General features: G+C 39.2%; 1 protein-coding gene across 1 annotated transcript in view; it reads left to right on the top strand.

Annotated features, from left to right (window-relative positions):
• Positions 1-3,771: 3,771 nt before the first annotated feature.
• The window catches only part of LOC138420127 (NXPE family member 2-like), a 35,682-nt gene continuing 18,995 nt past the window's right edge, over positions 3,772-20,458 (top strand). Inside the window, exons 1-2 of the mRNA XM_069553286.1 lie at positions 3,772-3,863; positions 4,855-4,960. Of these exons, the coding sequence (XP_069409387.1) occupies positions 3,772-3,863; positions 4,855-4,960 (198 nt within the window). The remainder of the gene's footprint in view (positions 3,864-4,854; positions 4,961-20,458) is intronic.

Below are 20,458 nucleotides of genomic sequence, written 5' to 3' on the forward strand. Positions count from 1 at the left end.
TAGTGATACAAAAGGGCACTTCAGCCAGTAGATCACTATGACCTGTGATGGCCTTAGGTGACTACTGGGTACTAGGTATTTCAGTGTAAGTGGCAAGGAGCCAGTAGAAAGTGAGGGTTGCCATCAACAGAGCTGCTCAGACAATTAAATCTCCATTTTCTTCTGTAGAATTCCCCCTCATTTTTGAGGATCATTCCCTTCTGCTAATACCCATCACACCCTCCTTTATTTGACATCTATCAATCTTTCCCTTACATTGTAATTGAGTTTAGTATTGAGTTCATGACCTTCTTTCCACCCTAAATTTTGCTTTCATTCCACGTGTTTTCAATAGTCATCTGGATGACACATCTGACATCTAAACCCTCATACTTTCTTGCCTTTTCAATCCAGTGATCTTCTTCCCCTTTTCACCACTTTAGAGAATCAGACCCATGGGCATACATTACAGCTTGTCATTAGCTGTAATTTCTCTGCCACCTCACCTCTCCTCTTAGTGAGTACATCCTCCTTTTCTTCCTGTAGCCTCCTGGATTTTTCACTCTTACTAATCTAATAAGTTATTAGACTGCTTAGACCCAAGATCAAAGGCAAATTTTCCTGTCAATGGCCAGATAGCAAAAATTTTAGCCTTTTGGGTCACATGCTGTCTATCAGAATTACTCAAATCTGCTGTTTCAGGGGAAAAGCCGTCCTAGACAATATGTAAGCAAATAGGAATGGCTGTCTTCCAGGGAACACTTTACTTACAAAAACAGGCCACAGATCAGATATGATCCATGACCACAGTTTATACTCCTCCCTTGAGTCAGACTCAGACCTAGACATGGGCTTATGCAAGAAAATGCAAGTTATTTAATTTTTCTGAGCCTTGTTTTTCCATCTATGTATTGGGGATGATGCTTTCTAACTCTCCCAAGTTTATAAGAATGAAATGAAGGAACTTTCCTGGTGGTGCAGTGGCTAAGACTCCATACTCCCAGTTCAGGGGATCTGGGTTTGATCTCTGATCAGGGAACTAGATCCCACATGCCTCAACTGAGAGTTCACATGCCACAAATAAAGATCCCACATGCCTCAACTGAGAGTTCACATGCCACAACTAAAGATCCCACATACCGCAACTAAAAAAGATCTCATGTACTGCAACAAAGATGAAAGATCTGGTGTGCTTCAGTGAAAACTCTGTACAGCCAAGGAAATAAATAAATATTTTAAAAAGTATTAAATGAGAAGGTGTATCAGCGTCATGTAATTGATGGCACACAGTTGAGTTGAGGAATTAGAAAAAAGCGAATGGAAAACATTGCCCCACCCTCAAATTCACTGTTACTTATAAGAAAGCTGGAATTGGAGAAGGTGGCTTATATAAGTGGCCTTTCTAATACTGAACCCCAGAAACAGAGAAGCTTACCTACATCGTCTAGGCAACACCACACCAAGCCAGGCCTTCTCGAACAGGAAGAAGTTGAGGAGACTGGGTACCTTTCTATTAAAAATCATTAAGGTCTGTCCAAATGGATGGAAATGTCACGAATGGGTTCTTAATGTTCTGCTGAGGGCAAATGTTCACCCCCTTCTCCCACTGTTGCCAGGCTGGATATTTATGTTTATGAGGTTAAGGCCGCCCCTCCCACAAGGGTGCTGGCAACACGCTGACACATTGTCATAGTTTCCTGAGTGTTTGCCAGGTGAGTTTTTCTGCGTTTAGCTCAAATTTCTCTGTGAATGTATTCCAAAAGCAGACTAGAAGGGACTTTAAGCTTCTGGGGCTTCTGGATGTGACTAAAATAGACCCCACTAAGGGGCTAAGATTCCTTGGCCATCTTTTCTTTTTATGCTAATGTTGCATTTCCCTTGGGGTATGCTAAAGTTTAAATTGACAAAATTGTCTAAGTTATTTTCCAATTAAACATTTTTAATCCCCCCTCACCCACCAAATCATTGAGTAAAATTAACACTATAGGAAAAGTGTACTTTTGAAGTATATAAGTACCCTCTTCCCCTCGAATGTGGCTTCATACTATCCCTGCCATTGGGCAAAGTAACTTTAATTTGAGAAGCAAAAGCCACGGCTTTGTTATTTCAACCAAAAATAGTTCTCCTTCATTACACTTATTTCCTTTCAAATTGGTCTCCGTGATGTGGAGACACACCCTGATCCCACCAGACCCATTCCTGTGGACTGCGGGCTTACACAAGTCAAGGGCTGGGAGCTCTAGCCTTAGCTCAGAGGCTAGCCTCAGCTAGCTTGGCCTCAGCTAGCTTGGCCTCAGCTCTAACTTCAGCTCAGTTGCTGACGCGGTGACCTCAGGCCAGTTTTGTAGCTCCTCTCTGTGTCTCAGGGTGGTAGTAACTGTCCCAACTAGCTCAGCAACTCTTATATAAACAAAATGAGTTAATTACATATTTTAGAGGTACAAAGCATTTGTCCGTTTACTATACTATTATCTAAGGGACTGTGGTAATTATGCTGTGGCTCAGAGCATACATTTATCATCAAAAATTTAGGAAGCCAAGTGTTTTCACTTATTTCTACACGAGAGAAGGCTGTTAGGGTTTACTTTAGGAATCTTGGACCCACTATTATCATTGTCACAATTTGAGTAGTACAAGGCAATAAACAGAAATATGCCTTAGAAGGGGCAGGGAAGGATTGGCAGGATCTAGATGTCTTTTCTTTCAATATATGCCTTTAGAAATTATCTACTCAATCTCTGTGCCAATCTCCTACATGCTGTGACCACAGTCCTGCTATCCATACAGTTATATGTATAGATTAATACAGATGCAAACACACAAATGTTATGTGTACATTATAGCATGTGTGTGAAATAAACATATGCCTATCTATATATGGGCTTCCCTGGTGGTTCACTGGTAAAGAATCCACCTGCAAGTGCAGGAGACCTGGATTCAACCCCTGGCTTGGGAAGATCTCCTGCAGAAGGAAATGGCAATCCACTCCAGTATTCTTGCCCAGGAAATCCCATGGACAGAGGAGCCTGGTGGGCTATAGTCATAGGGTTGCGGAGTCAGACACGACTTAGTGCCTAAGGAACAACTATATACACATCTCTACCTAGATATACATCTCTGCAGTTATCTTCATGCAAGTGTGCATGCATACTCAGTTGCTCAGACGTGTCTGACTCTTTGCCAATAGAATTTTAGCATGGAGTCCATTCTGTGGACTCTGCCCATAGGATTTTCTCTTTTGGATGCTCTCCTATCCTGTTACAGACACAGGGTGCGGTGGGATTTAGACCTATGCCTCCTTCTCTTATGGCCTGAGATTTAATTTAGATCATCATTGTTGGAAAGCTCAATCGATGTAGTTGCTTAGAGCAAGGGGAGGAGTTTACAAAGAATACAACCTGAATATTGAGAAGAACCAGCCAAATCAAATCTTAGTCATTCAGCAACTGTGGTCAAAGGCTGTTTGCCTTATTTCCAGTTTTTCAGATACTTCTGCTATTGTGGAAGTAACTAATTCCACGTGACAGGGAAATGAGGGCATAAGCAAGGGAAATTCACTATGTAAGTATGTAAATATGTAGAAAGTGTAAGACTACAATAAAAGGTGACCATGGGCTGGGATTAGATGTGTCTGTTTTCGAAAATGAATTTCCTCCTCCTCCTGGCTTCTTTCTCTGGCTCTGTGAAGTGAGCAGGGGCAGGGCTGTGATCCTACAAGGCATGCTTGAGCCACCAATGGCATTTCAGCTTGTGATCAATGAAGCTTATAGGCAAACTCCAGTCCCGAAATAAATGCAAAGACTGCTTTATCCGAAGAAAGTCTGGACAGCTGTAATTCCTGTGAGAGAATATGAGAATATGATGGAGAAGACATTCATTCATAGGTACCGTCCAACTCTTATTTGTAGGTTTAATGGCAGAAACAGGAGGGAGAACCATAGACCTGTCAGTGATTTTCAAATGGTGCAACCCCATAGGGGATAAAAATGAGTTTTTATTGAGGCATGAAAAAATACTTTAAAATGGAAATAGTCACATAGAATTAAATATAATAACTAGAAAATACCATAGTATACTGCATGCAGTAAGAATAAGGATTGTTTATGAAACTTGTGTTGGGTATGTGTAGGCATGTGTGTGTGCCCTGAAATGAGATTTGATATGATCTTACTGTGTGTCTCAGGCAAAAGAAGTTTGGGAAATGCTGCCATAATTTAGCTCTTTGCCACATACTTTTGGTATTCTGTGTTTGCCAAACAAACTAAAATTCTGGCCACTCAACAGTAACCTTCTCTAAAGAATATACTCTTGCCCTTTATTGCAATGTTTCTCAACTACTTCAACATGAGGCAGTTAAAAACCTGAGCTGGAAATAAGCTGCCTAAGAAAGCAAAGGGGAGATTTAGAAGGAAGCCTCCGAGAGAGGATATCAGATAATGCATATATGCGTGTGTGTGTGTGCGTGTGTGCTTGTGTGTGTGTGTGTGTGTGTCTGAGAGAGATTTAGAGACCAGAATTCATTAGAGGGCACCAGAAAAAAAACCCTGCTTTTTAGGGTAAACAGCTATAAAACCTTGCTACACCTGCTGAGCCGTTAATGCGACAGCCCTGATATGACTCAAATGAAAAAGGTCATCTGAGAGTTAGGAACCAGGAGTTCTTTCCTGCTTCACCCAGTTCAGTTCTTTTCTTTGGGGAGGACAACTGTTTCTGATTTCTAATAGAACCTATGATGGAACATCCTGGAAACCCAGAAGAGGGCAGCTGTCTAGACATAACCTGTTCTGGAAAAGTACTGAGGAGGAAGCTATATGCAGAGCAATGTCATGTTTATTTGATTCAACATGCGATTATTTTTCCTGTCCTCTCTTATAGGTTCTTCACTTTGTTTCCAAAGGCCATAGCTCATAAATTACTGCTGATGTGGATGTTTATATTAGCTTCCTGGGTCATTTACTTCTCTCTCAAAAACCACACAAAGGTAGGTACTGTTTCCTTTTTCAGAATTTCAGAAAAGGTCACAATGACCTGGAATGTTCACTGTGATTAATGCAAGAATTAAATGTGAAAAGCATGTAATCTTAGCAATAGATGTGGCTGAGAGGATCCTTTGTTCATCAGTAATTCCTTTGACAATATGCATTCTATTATTATTATTTTTTGAGCGACAGGTAGATTGCAGCCTCTATGTGGTGTTTGGCACTACTAACCATCCTGCCTAAGCATTTTCACCAACCTTGGCCTCTGAGCCTCCAATCCAATTAAATCTCCGTGTCAGCCCTTCCCTTTTTCAGTTTTATTTTTTAAAATTCTTTACTTCAGTTCAGTTCAGTCACTCAGTTGTGTCCGACGTTTCCGACCCTATGAATCACAGCACATCAGCCCTCCATGTCCATCACCAACACCCAGAGTTCATTGAAACTCATGTGCATTGAGTCAGTGATGCTATCCAGCCATCTCATCCTCTGTCGTCCCCTTCTCCTCCTGCCCCCAATCCCTTACAGCATCAGGGTCTATTCTAATTAGTCAACTCTTCGAATCAGGTGGCAAAAGTACTGGAGTTTCAGCCTCAGCGTCAGTCCTTGCAATGAACACCCAGGACTGGTCTCCTTTAGGATGGACTGGTTGGATCTCCTTACAGTCCAAGGGACTCTCAAGGGTCTTCTCCAACACCACAGTTCAAAAGCATCAATTCTTCGGCACTCAGCTTTCTTCACAGTCCAACTCTCACATCCAAACATGACCACTGGAAAAACCATAGCCTTGCCTAGATGGACCTTTGTTGGCAAAGTAATGTCTCTGCTTTTGAATATACTATCTAGGTTGGTCATAACTTTTCTTCCAAGGAGTAAGTGTCTTCTAATTTCATGGCTGCAATCACTATCTGCAGTGATTTTGGAGCCCCCAAAAATAAAGTCTGACATTGTTTCCACTGTTTCCCCATCTATTTCCCATGAAGAGATGGGACCAGATGCCATGATCTTTGTTTTCTGAATGTTGAACTTTAAGCCGTTTTTTTCACTCTCCTCTTTCGCTTTCATCAAGAGGCTTTTTAGTTCTTCTTCACTTTCTACCACAAGGGTGGTGTCATCTGCATATCTGAGGTTACTGATATTTCTCCAGGCAATCTTGATTCCAGCTTGTGCTTCTTCCAGCCCAGTGTTTCTCATGATGTACTCTGCATATAATGTAATATGCAGGGTGACAATATACAGCCTTGACATACTCCTTTTCCTATTTGAAACCAGTCTGTTGTTCCATGTCCAGTTCTAACTGTTGCTTCCTGACCTGCATATAGGTTTCTCAAGAGGCAGGTCAGGTGGTCTGGTATTCCCATCTCTTTCAGAATTTTCCACAGTTTATTGTGATCCACACAGTCAAAGGCTTTGGCATAGTCAATAAAGCAGAAATAGATGTTTTTCTGGAACTCTCTTGCTTTTTTCATGATCCAGCGGATGTTCGCAATATGATCTCTGGTTCCTCTGCCTTTTCTAAATCTAGCTTGAACATCTGGAAATTCACGGTTCACGTATTGCTGAGGCCTGGCTTGGAGAATTTTGAGAATTACTAGCGTGTGAGATGAGTGCAATTGTGTGGTAGTTTGAGCATTCTTTGGCATTTCCTTTCTTTGGGATTGGAATGAAAACTGATCTTTTCCAGTCCGGTGGCCACTGCTAAGTTTTCCAAATTTGTTGGCATATTAAGTGCAGCACTTTCACAACATCATCTTTCAGGATTTGAAACAGCTCAACTGGAATTCCATCACCTCCACTAGCTTTGTTTGTAGTGATGCTTTCTAAGGCCCACTTGACTTCACATTCCAGGATGTCTGGCTCCAGGTGAGTGATCACACCATTGTGATTATCTTGGTCTTGAAGATCGTTTTTTGTACAGTTCTTCTGTGTATTCTTGCCACCTCTTCTTAATATCTTCTGCTTCTGTTAGGTCCATACAATTTCTGTCCTTTATCGAGCCCATCTTTGCATAAAATGTTTCCTTGGTATCTCTAATTTTCTTGAAGAGATCTCTAGTCTTTCCCATTCTGTTGTTTTCCTCTATTTCTTTGCATTGATCTCTGAGGAAGGATTTCTTATCTCTTCTTGCTATTCTTTGGAACTCTGCATTCAGATGCTTATATCTTTCCTTTTCTCTTTTGCTTTTCACTTCTCTACTTTTCACAGCTACTTGTAAGGCCTCCTCAGGCAGCCATTTTGGTTTTTTACATTTCTTTTCCATGGGGATGGTTTTGATCCCTGTCTCCTGTACAATGTCACAAACCTCCATCCGTAGTTCTTCAGGTACTCTATCAGATCTAGTCCCTTAAATCTATTTCTCACTCCACTGCATAGTCATAACAGGTTTGATTTAGGTCATACCTGAATGGTCTATTCGTTTTCCCTATTTTCTTCAATTTAAGTCTGAATTTGGTAATAAGGAGTTCATGATCTTTGCCACAGTCAGCTCCCAGTCTTGTTTTTGCTGACTGTGTAGAGCTTCTCCATCTTTGGATGCAAAGAATATAATCAATCTGATTTTGGTGTTGACTATCTGGTGATGTCCATGTGTAGAGTCTTCTCTTGTGTTGTTGGAAGAGGGTGTTTGCTATGACCAGTGCGTTCTCCTGGCAGAACTCTATTAGCCTTTGCCCTGCTTCATTCTGTACTCCAAGGCCAAATTTGCCTGTTACTCCAGGTGTTTCTTGATTTCCTACTTTTGCATTCCAGTCCCCTATAATGAAAAGGACATCTTTTTTGGGTGTTAGTTCTGAAAGGTCTTGTAGGTCTTCATAGAACCGTTCCACTTCAGCTTCTTCAGCCTTACTGGTTGGGGCATAGGCTTGGATCACCATGGTATTGAATGGTTTGCCTTGGAAATGAACAGAGATCATTCTGTCATTTTTGAGATTGCATCCAAGTACTGCATTTCAGACTCTTGTTGACCATGATGGCTACTCCATTTCTTCTGAGGGATTCCTGCCCATAGTAGTAGGTATAATGGTCATCTGAGTTAAATTCATCCATTCCAGTCCATTTTTGTCACTGATTCCTAGAATGTCGACGTTCACTCTTGCCATCTCCTGTTTGACCACTTCCAATTTGCCTTGATTCATGGACCTAACATTCCAGGTTCCCATGCGATATTGCTCTTTACAGCATTGGAGCTTGCTTCTATCATCAGTCATATCCACAACTGGGTATTGTTTTTGCTTTGGCTCCATCCCTTCATTCTTTCTGGAGTTATTTTCTCCACTGATCTCCTGTAGCAATTGGGCACCTACCGACCTGGGGAGTTCCTCTTTCAGTATCCTATCATTTTGCCTTTTCATACTGTTCATGGGGTTCTCAAGGCAAGAATACTGAAGTGGTTTGCCATTCCCTTCTCCAGTGGACCAGATTCTGTCAGACCTCTCCACCATGACCCCTCTGTCTTGAGTGGCCCCACATGGCATGGCTTAGTTTCATTGAGTTAGACAAGGCTGTGGTCCATGTGGTCAGATTGGCTAGTTTTCTGTGATTATGGTTTCAAGTGTGTCTGCCCTCTGATGCCCTCTTGCAACAACTACTGTCTTACTTGGATTTTTCTTACCTTGGACATAGGGTATCTCTTTACAGTTGCTCCTTACCTTGGACGAGGTCGCCCCTCCTGACTTTGAATGTGGAATAGCTCCTCTCAGCCCTCATGCACCAGCACAGCCTGGCACTCTTGGTCACCTCCCCTGACCTTGGGCATGAGGTAGCTCCTCTCAGCGGCACTTCTGCATGGTCTGTCGCAATTCTTTACATAGTTCAGTTCATATTTCTTGATTTTCTTTTTCCTGTCTTTTTTAAAAACTGATTTTGCTTTACATTTTCCTCTTTTCAACCATTCAGTACAAATCTGATCTTTCAAAAATTCTGTTTTCATCATCTTCTTGTCCTGATCAAAAACTTTCAGAGGGCAGTGCTGAAGAGATCAACTCCTTAACCATTCATGCTTCTTCTAAATTTGAGCCCAGGTTCTTTTCAAAGTATCTATTCCACCTTTGTCTAATACAGACTCTCACCTCCAAATAAGAAGGACCACAAATCTAGGACATTTGGACAATGATGGAAACTGGTAAACTGTAGAGTTCTCAAACCACCGCTCTGAAACTTCCTCTCTGTGAACCCTCTCTGTAAATATGTGTTTAATAGATTTCTTCCATCAATCTTCTTCTTGTTCATGCTTGTACCCTTTAATTCATATGGTCAGGTGCCATCCACAAATATTTGTGTCTCTAAGTGAGGCTTGGACAATCTGCACTGAAGTGCCCATGTTTGTGCATGTGTGTGTAAAATGCAGATCCCTGAGCCCTACTCCAAAGCTGCTAAAAACAAATCTCTGGACTTGAGCCTAAAATGAAGTTTTGAAAAATCTAATCAGAAAAGATACAAGTACACCAATGTTCATAACAGCACTATTTACAACAGCCAAGACATGGAAGCAACCTAAGTGTCCATCAACAGAGGAATGGATAAAGAAGATGTGGAATACATACTCAGTGGGATATTACTTAGCCATAGAAAAGAATGAAATAATGCCATTTGCAGCAACATGGATGGACCTAGAGTTTATCATACTAAGTTCACTTCAGCAAGTCAGAGAAAGATGAATGTTGTATATCGCTTATTTGTGGACTATAATAAATGATACGAGTGAAGTTATTTTCAGAACAGAAGTAGACTCACAGACATAGAAAACAATCTCATGGTTACTAAAGGGAAAGTAGGGATGGGGGAGGGGTAAATTGGGAGTTTAGGATTAACAGATACACACTACTGTATATAAAATAGAGTGACCTTGGTGATCCAGTGGTTCAGACTCTGATTCCACAGCAGGGGAACTGATTTCTGCTTGGGGAGCTAAAGATACCACATGCTGTGCAGCACAGCACCTCCCCCCCCCCCCCCCGCCAAAAAAAAATAGAAAAACAACAGGACCTACTGTATAGAACAGGGAACTTTACTCAATATTTTGTAATAACCTATAATGAAAAAGAATCTGAAAAAGAATATATATATACATATATGTAAATAACTGAATCACTTTACTTTATACCAGAAAATGAATACAACATTGTAAATCAACTGTACCCCAATAAAATGAACAAAATGATAACGTTTCAACAAGCCCCCCAGATGATTCTCGCACTCACTGAAGTTTTTAGAATCACTGCCTTCATATTTCCAGACCTGAGATCTTTTCTGTGCCTCACTCTTAAATTCATTCCTCGGTTATCTCCACCTCAGTTTCACTAGTGTTACCATCACAGAGAAAAGCACGCAGAGGTTACCTTCTTCCTCACCTCCCTCATTGGCAAAACAGAATCATATGGAAACAAATTCTCTGCTTTTCTCCTATGTCTCCTATGTTGCCTCAGCCCATTAGTCAACTAAACCAATTCTCTCTCCACAAGCAATCAGTCACTAATCTCCTAAACTCTACCTCCTGTTTCTCTCATATCTATCCTTCTATCTCCATCCCCAGAGTCTTGATTTAGTCAAGTCCTTTGTCATTTCTCATCTATGGTGTTGAAATAGTCCTCTCTTTAATTTCCCTGCCTCTGGTCTCAGCCTGATCCAATCATTCATTCAACAAACCTTTGTTGGGTATAGATTGTGTGTCAGGGCTGAACTGGGTATTAGGGATACAGAAATATAGGACATAATCTTTGTGTTCAAGATCCTGAGATTGTATTTCTAAAAGAAAAATGCCATGCTCCCAACTTCAGGGGAAACATGGTGGGGTTCAGACTTCCTGGCTCAGTGTCTTAGTCAGGCTGTTTTATGAAAGGATTTAGAAAACCTGGGCCAAGGTATTCTTGCACTGGTTGATTCCTCTGCTCATTCTTCCTCCAAGTTTTCACGTAGCTAATGCTCTGCCTTTAGGTCTTTGCTCAAATGTCATCTTTATTTAGCACTAGAAACGGCCCCTACCCCACCACTTAGCATTTCCCTTACTCTGACTTTAAAAAATAATGATAATACTTTTGGCTTTCTAAAATACTATATAATTTACTTATTTACCCTGTTTATTGATTATTGTCTCTCTTGGCCTGCTGTAAGGTGACCTCCATAAGAGAAGGATTTTTATCATTATTTATTTGTTGGTATATCCCAAGTGCCCAGAACAGTGGTTGGCACATAGTAGGTGCTTAACAAATAAATTTCTTTAAATTACAAAATAAGGACTGCTCAGTGGTCTTGGTGAGGTATAATGGTGACCTGAAATAAGGTATAACAATGAGGATGGAAAAAAGTCAAGAAATTTGAGTTAGAATTGACAGGAATAAATTGACTGTGGAGCAGGGGTGAGGATGTGGAATTAAGTAGGAATTATTCCAGATATGTACAACTGCCTGACCGGTGATGCCATTCATTGAAGTATAGAATAGAGTAAGAGAAATAGTTTTGGAAGAAAAAAGACAAGTTTAGATATGAACAGTCTATGTTGGAGGTGCTTTTAGGTCATCTAAATGGAGATGTTGCTTCAGTAGACTTGAATATACAAATCTGAAGCTAAGAAAGGTGTGGTTTAGAAAAATGGATTTAAGAATCATCAGAATATAAATGGCAGCTTAGCCTATTGATGTGGGTGACAATTCCTTGGGTGAGCTACAGAGTGAAAGAGGAAGGACCTACTATACAGCACAAGGAACTCTACTCAATACTCTGTAATGGCCTATATGGGAAAAGAATCTAAGAAAGAGTTCAGTTCAGTTCAGTCGCTCAGTCATGCCTGACTCTTTGTGACCCCATGAACCGCAGCACTCCAGGCCTCCCTGTCCATCACCAACTCTCGGAATTTACCCAAACTCATGTCCATGATACCATCTAACCATTTCATCCTCTGTCGTCCCCTTCTCCTTCCGCCCTCAATCTTTCCCAGCATCAGGGTCTTTTCAAATGAGTCAGCTCTGGATATATATATATATATATGTATAACTGATTCAGTTTGCTGTACACCTGAAACTAACACAGTGTAAATCTACTATACCCCAATAAAAATTTAAGAAAAGAAAAGAAAATGTTGCTAAAGCTATTGCCCTAAGGAACAAAACAAGCACTGGTCTGTGAAGTGAGTGGGAAGAGAGAAAGAGACTGATAAGAACTCCCGAGAAGTTTAACTGGGTAGGTTTAGGGAATAAGCAAAAGTTTTCATATAGCAGTTCTTTGTATAATATGGGAGATACATGAATACATTTAAATTCTTATGTAAAGAAGTTAACAGAAGTAAATAGGAAGTAGAGGAAAAAAATGTGGGCCCAATTAAATAGGGAAGGGTAACAGAAAGTTGAATTGCTATATGACTACTTAAAAAAATTTATTTGGATTAAAATTTTTAATTAATTAATGTATTTATTTTTGGCTGCACTGGGTTTTTGTTACTGTGTGGGCTTTTCTCTAGCTGAGGTGAGTGGGGGCTGCACTCCAGTTGCAGTACATGGGCTTCTCATTGTGGTGGCTTCTCTTCTTGCTGAGCATGGGCTCTGGGACGTGTGGATTTCAGGAGCTGTGGTGTGAGGGCTCAGTAGCTGCAGGTCCCTGGGCTCTAGGGCACAGGCTTAGTTGTGGCGCACAGGCTAAGTTGCCCTGCGGCATGTGGGATCTTCCTGGAACAGGGATCAAACCCATGTCTCCTGCATTGGTGGGTGGATTCCTTACTACTGAACCACCAGGGAAACCCTGGATCTTTTCTTTAAATAAGAATTTTTTAAAATTTATTTATTTATTTATTTGGCTGTACCGGGTCTTCGTTGTGGCATGCAGGATCTTGGATTTAGTTCCCTGACCAGGGATCAAATCCACGCCCCTGCATTGGGAGAAAGGAGTCTTAGCCACTGGACCACCAGGAAGTCCCTGATGACTTTTTTAGATTTTTAAAGTTTAGGAAAAAAAAAAAATTCAGTTATTGGAGGAGTTACCTCCTGGATGTTGAGGGCTGCTTGGAGGTTATCAGGATTTTTAATGATGAAGGCTATAAGCCAATTTCTTCAAAATTTTCAGTCAATGAGTTGAATAGAAGCTACCAATTATTAGAACATGATGGATGATAGGAGGATTATGTAGTGACATTAGTGAAATTTGGTTAGATATGTCTTAGAAGACTCTAAGATCTTTCAGAAGATCTTAGAATCTTCGGAAAAATACAGTATGTATTAGGGCCTATATATGGGAAATAAAAATGCATTTAAATTAAGTATTTATATTTAATATGCATTTGTATTTACTCTGTATTTATCTCTAATATATACTTGAAAAATATATATATCCCTAATATTTATATTTGAAATAAGTATCTTTGAAACAGGTTGTTAAAGGAATGAGGCAACTGGGTAGGAGAAATTGAGCACTGAATCCTGATCCCCGCCCTACTACTACTATCTTAAAGAGACATTCCCCTTTCTATGACTCATTTTAAGGGTCAGGCACAAAGTTGTTTTCCCTAGATCATATTTATGGCTCATATATTATGTGATTTCACTACATAATATTCTTCATTCTTCAAACAATAGAAGAAGGGAGAACAGAGGATAATGGATTAAGAAGGGGTGGGAATGGGAGGAACAAAGTGTAACTGTAAAGGGCTATATGAAGGCGGCAGATGATGATGGAAATATTCTGTATCTTGATTATCTGAGTGTTAGTCTCTCAGTCATGTCCTACTCTTTGTGACCCATGACTGTAGCCTGCCAGGCTCCTCTGTCCATCAATTCTCCAGGCAAGAATACTGGACTTGTTAGCCATTCCCTTCTCCAGGGGATTTCCTGACCTGGGATCCAACCTAGGTCTCCTGTATTGCAGGCAGATTCTTTAATATCTGAGCCACCAGGGGATCCCCATCTTGATTGTATTCAGTGTCAATATGCTGGTTGTGATATTTTACTACAGTTTTACAAGGTGCTATTGTTGAAACTGGGTAAAGGATACATGAGGTCTCTCTGTTATTCTTATTTTTTTGTATTTATTTTATTCTATTGTATTTTTATTTACTTTATTCTATTGTTATTATTATATATGTGTGAATTTACAGTTGTCTAAAAAAAGTTTTTGTTCCCTCACTGCTATACTACTGTTCAAATTAAACATCTCATTACAAAACGAATCTTGCCCGAACTGTATATCCTCATGTGGTACTTAGATTTCCTTTATCAGTTGTTGTTGTTGTTTAGTAGCTAAGATGTGCCCAGTTCTTTGTGAGTCCATGGATGGTAGCCCCCCAGGGCTCCTTTGTCCATGGGATTTCCCAGGCAAAAATGCTGGAGTGCCATTTTCCTACTCCGGGAGATCTGCCAGACTCAGGGATCGAACCCACGTCTTCTGCCTGTCAGGCAGATTCTTTACTACTGAGCCACCCGGGCCTTGTTCAAATGTTCCTGCCTCATTCAGGTGCTACAGGAGTTATAGGGAAACATGTTAAGAGTCTCATGCAGGCTAAGAAACCTTCTTCTTGCCCCATTTGTCTGGCTGAAGGGCCAAAAGTAGGGATTCCATAGAGTGGGCAGAGAAGACAAAGCTCAAAAGGATTATCCCCCAAAGTGGAGGTTAGCCCATGTCAGTCTTACCCTAAATAGCATGCTAAAGGCTTGGGGGAATTGAACTACAGGCTGGACCATTGCCCAGGTCCCAGGGTGGCTGCTGGATGTTAGAAGCATGGGACAGATTCAAACAGTACAGGCTTAGAGAACTGAACAGACCTTGAAACTAGGGCTTGTAAAAGGTGGGTTGGAACTTATGGCTTTAACCTAACTAGGTTTGATTGCCTGGTTAAAAAAAAAAATCAACATTATCTTTAAGGTTTAAACAAGACCCGAATCTCATAGCACAATAGTTAAAATATCCAGTATATGAGCCAAAACAATTTAGCATATGAGGAACCAGGAAAACTATAACTTTCAGGAGAATAAGCAAAGTTACTAACTCAGACACATAGCTGTTGAAGTTATCAAAAACTTTAAGACAGTAGTTATAATTGTATTAGTTTTCTACTGCTGTTGTGACATATTATCACCAACTTGGTGGCTTACACGATACAAATGTATTTTATGTTATGTTTCTTGAGGTCAAAATTCCAGAATGAGGTTCAACTGGGCTAAAATCAAGGTGTTGGCAGTATGTACACCTTTCTGGACACTCTGGGAGAGTACATGCCCTTGCCTTTTCTAGCTTCTAGAATTTGTCTGCTTTTCTTGGCTCCTTCATCAGTGAAAGCCAGCAACTTTGGGCCAAGTTCTTCTTAGCCAGCTGTCTGGTCCTCCCTCCTTTGCCTTCCTCCTTTATTTTTTTTTCCCTGTTTTACTTTTGAGGACCCTTGTTACATTTGGCCCACCTAGATAATTCAATATAATTCAGTATTCCCTATTTTAAGGTCAGCTGATTAGCAACTTTAATTGTATTTTTGATTTTAATCTTGAGATGCAATCATCCTGGGTTAGGGTGGACCCTAAAGTCCATGACAAGTGTCTTTTTAAAAGAGAAGAAGGTAGAGGATGCACAAGGGGAAGGTGAAGTGAATCTGATGGCAGAGATGGCAGTGATGCTTCTGCAAGCCAAGAATGCCAAGGACAGCCAGCATCCACCAGAAGCTAGGAGAGAGGCATGGAGTATACTCTCCTTCAGAACCCCCAGAAGGAATCATATCTGTTGACATCTTGATTTTAGAATTCTGGCCTCCATAACTGTGAGAGAATAAATTTATGTTGTTTTAAGCCACCAAATTAGTGACAATTTGTAATGGCAGCCCTAGGAATCTAAAACAGCAAAAATATAGAAGAACTAAAGAATACAATTAACTGAATAGAACATATCTAAAGTCATAAAACAAACCTTAATAGACTTTAAAGTGACTGAAATTACACAAAGTTTGTTCTCTGACCATAATGAAATTATACTGGAGATCAGTAACAGAACAATAACTGGTAAATCTCTCAGCATTTGGAAATTAAGTGACACAATTCTGTATAATCCATCAATCAAAGAATAAGCTTCAAGGGACATGAGAGAACATTTTGAACTAAACAAAAATGGCAATATAACATTAATATTTGTTGTGTTTCTAGTACAGCTAAGGCAGTACTTAGAGTGAAATTTATAAATGAAAAAGAGCAATGCAGAACTCAACAACTATACTTTTGAATTTGTTCTTTTTTTCTTTCATGTATAACTTATTTATAAATTAAGTGGTTATTTTAAAAAAGAAGAAAGGTACCAAATCAATAATCTAATTTCCACCTTAAAGAACAAGAAAAAGAAAGCAGAAATAAGGAAATAATAAATATTACAGTAGAAATCATTAAAATTGGAAACAAATACAATGGAGAAAATCAATAGAACAAAAGTTGGTTCTTTAAAATGATTAATAGAATTGATCAAACTTTAGCCAAACTGATATTGAAAAAAGAAAGAGTAGGCATAACTAACCAATACCAGAATTGGCAAAAGAGACATTATTAAGGAAATTACAGACATTAAAGATAATAATGGAAAACCACAAGCTACTCTATGAATGTAAATTTGACAGCTTAGATAAAATGGATGAATACCTTAAAGACCATAAACTACCAAAAGTCACTCAAGAATAAATAGATGTTCTGAATAGTTAAAACTCTTCTGAAAAAGAAATATCTAGGCCCAGATAGTCATTTTACATGGCAAAATTCCATCACATACTTAAAAAATAAATAACACTAATTTTACACAGTCTCTTTTTCCAAAAGATAGAAGAGAAAGGAAAACTACAAAATTATGTTATTAGGCCAACATTACACCGATGCCCAAACCAAAGAGTATAAGGAAATAAAACAATAGACCAATATACTTTATGAACACAGGTGCAAATATCCTCAACAAAATATTAACAAATTAAATCTAGCAATATACAAAAAGGATAATATACCATAACCAACTGGATTTTATCCCAGGAATACAATTGCTGGCTTAATGTTTTTAAAAATCAATTAAAATATTCAACTATGTCAACAGGCTACAGAAGAAAAAAATATTTGATCATGTCAATTTATACAGAAAAAAATTGACAAAATTCACATGTCATTTATGACAAAACTTTTAGCAAGCTAGAAATGAAAGAAAACCTTGTTATCCCATTAAAGTACATCTGTAGCAAATATAGAGCTAAAATAATTCCTAATGGTGAAAGGGATTCTTAATCCCTGAGATCGTAAAGAAGGCAAGGATGTCCATTTTCACCACTTCTGTTTAACATCATACTGGAAGGGCTAACCTTGTAGCAAGAGAAGGAAAAGGAAGTAAAGCACATGTACATTGGAAATGAGGAGGTAAAACTGAACCTATTTGCCCTATTTGTCCCAGGTGACTTGATTGTCCACATAGAAAATCCTGAAGAACTGACAAAAATGCTCCCAGAACTATTATGTAATTTTATCAAGGTCATAGGCTATAAGGGTAACACAAAATTCAGGTTTTTTCTATATACCATAATTTTAGCAGTGAAAAATCAGATATAAAAACCCACATAATGCTATTTCAGTTCAGTTCAGTCGCTCAGTCATGTCCGACTCTTTGCAACCCCATGAACTGCAGCATGCCAGGCCTCCCTGTCCATCACCAACTCCTGGAGTCCACCCAAACCCATGTCCATTGAGTTGGGATGCCATCCAAGCATCTCATCCTCTGTCGTCCCCTTCTCCTCCTGCCTTCAATCTTTCCCAGCATCAGGATCTATTCAAATGAGTCAGCTCTTTGCATCAGGTGGCCAAAGTATTAGAGTTTCAGCTTCAGCATCAGTCCCTCCAATGAATATTCAGGACTGATATCCTTTAGGACTGGTTGGATCTCCTTGTAGTCCAAGGGACTCTCAAGAGTCTTCTCCAACATCACAGTTCAAAAGCATCAATCCACATAATGCCATTTACAACAGATTAAAAAATGAAATCCTGAGATAAAATTCTAACAAAATAGGGCAGAATCTATAGTCTGAAAACTTTAAAGTGCTGAGAAAGATTATACATCTAAAAATGTTCATACAGTGTTGAACACGTACAGTGTTGAACACGTACAGTGTTCATGGATTGGAAGACTCAATATAACTGTCATCAAACTATAGATTTAACACGATTTGAAACAAAATCTTCACAGGAATTTTTGTTGATCTAGATAATAAGATAATTCTAAAATTTATATGGAAAAGCAAAGGAAGTATCACAGACAAAGTAAGTTTTAAAAAGAAGGATAGAGTTGGAGGCCACACTAAAATAATTCAAGACTCATTATAAAGATACAGAGGTTGACACAGTACAGAATTAATGAAGGAATAGACGCAAAGGTGAGTAAAACAGAATAGAAAGTCCAGGAATGTAGCCATACAAATAAGGTGACTTGACTTTTGAGGAAGGTAGAAAGGAAGTTCAATGGAAAAATGATAGTTTTATAATGTGGTTAGAATCATCAGCCATCTGTATGGTAATAAAATGAATATCAACCTAAACCCCACAAATTATACAAAAATTAACTCAAGTGGATCATAGATCTAAATAAAAACCCATAACAGTTTTAAGGAAGCAAATTATCTTAACCTCCTGTGGTTAGTCAGATTTCTTAGATATAATGCTAAAATCATGATCCATAAAATTAAAAAAATAATGATATGGGACTTCATCAAAGTTAAAACATTTTTGTTTGTGAAAGACACTGTTGAGAGAATGAAATGACAAAGAACAGAATGGGAGAAAATATTTGCAAATTATACACTCAACACAGCACTTGTGTCTATAAAATACGGTGAACACTTGAATAACATGAGTTTGAACAGCACAGGTCCACTTATGTGTGGATTGTTTTCAACAATAAACATGCCAGTTCTACAGGATCTGCTGCTGACTGAATCCATGGATGTGGAATCAAGTGTATGGAAGAGTTGCATTTACTGTTTGGAAATGACTATGAGTTATCCTTCTAGCATAACTGACACATAGTATAAGTATAGCTGACTATAAGTTATACTCGGATTTTTGACTGTGTGGAGGGTTGGTCCCTCAACCTCCACATTGTCCATGGGACAACTGCATTAAAAAAACTCTAAAAAAATTCAACAGTAAGAAAGCAAATAATTCAACTAAAAATTAGGCCCCCAAACTTGAATAGATCCTTCACCAAAAAGATATAGTGGATGGCAACTAAACAAAATAAAAATATATAATTCATGTGATTTGCCACTAAAGAAATCCAAATTAAAACTCTGATGAGCTGACCCTATGTAGCTACTAGAATGGCAAAAAAATACAAAAAAAGAAAACCCTGCAATTTCAATTGCTGGTAAAGACATGGAACTTTCATTGCTGGTGAGAATGTCAAAAAATACATATGTTCTAGAAAATAATTTGGTTGTTTCTGGTAAAGTTAAAGAGGCATTTACCATACACCTTTATAATTCCTACTCTTAGGTATTTTTCTGTGGGGCAGGTCTCTCAATTGTAGAACTCTCAACTGGGCCAGTAATTATTTGTTGTTGGGGGCTGTCCTGTGCATTGTCGGATAATACACCTTGACCTCTACCCACTAGATGTTAGCAGCAACTTTTCAGACTCCCCACCCCCCAACACTGCTTCAGTTGTGACAGTGTCCCTCAGAGACATTCAGAAAAACACCATGGAAAAGATGCTCAACATCACTAATTATCTGAGAAATGCAAATCAGAACTACAATGAGTTATTACCCCACACTGATCAGAAAGGCCATCACCAATAAAACCGTGAATAAACACACTTTGACCCTGAGTAATCAATAGAAAGTCCACTCTGGAAGTCCCAAGAAGAGTTAGTTCCAATTCTTCAAAATCTTCCACAATACCTTTATCATTTATTAGCCTAGACTCTTCTTTTATTTAGTTGTTATGGGATCTTTATATCATAAGAACTATTGGATATTTCTTTTTGTAAAGAAATCAGGAAGCATGCTTGAATAGTTAAAATTAATGAAGACCATTGTCAGAAAGAAGGAAACCAAGATGGCTGATTCTCCTTATTAGTTTGTTCCCCTGAGCTCCTCCGGAGAGGGCAATGGCACCCTACTCCAGTACTCTTGCCTGGAAAATCCTATGGATGGAGGAGCCTGGTAGGCTGCAGTCCATGGGGTCGCAAAGAGTCGGACACGACTTTTCACTTTGACTTTTCGCTTTCATGCACTGGAGAAGGAAATGGCAACCCACTCCAGTATTCTTGCCTAGAGAATCCCAGGGATGGGGGAGCCTGGTGGGCTGCCGTCATGGGATCGCACAGAGTCGAACACGACTGAAGCGACTTAGCAGCAGAGCTCCTCCAAGTCCTTTAAATGTTTAGGTTAGACTTTTTGTTCTTTTTTCTTTTCTTTTTTGACACTAATTGCCTTCTTGACTCAAAGGATTGTTCTTGATGAAAGGTTAATGGTTCTGGACTTATGGCCACAGTTTAGAGATATGTAGTAAAGATAGTCCTTTTCTGCAAAGA

The sequence above is a fragment of the Ovis canadensis genome, chromosome 15 (genome assembly GCF_042477335.2).
Source record: "Ovis canadensis isolate MfBH-ARS-UI-01 breed Bighorn chromosome 15, ARS-UI_OviCan_v2, whole genome shotgun sequence".
NCBI classification, from domain to species: Eukaryota; Metazoa; Chordata; class Mammalia; order Artiodactyla; family Bovidae; genus Ovis; species Ovis canadensis.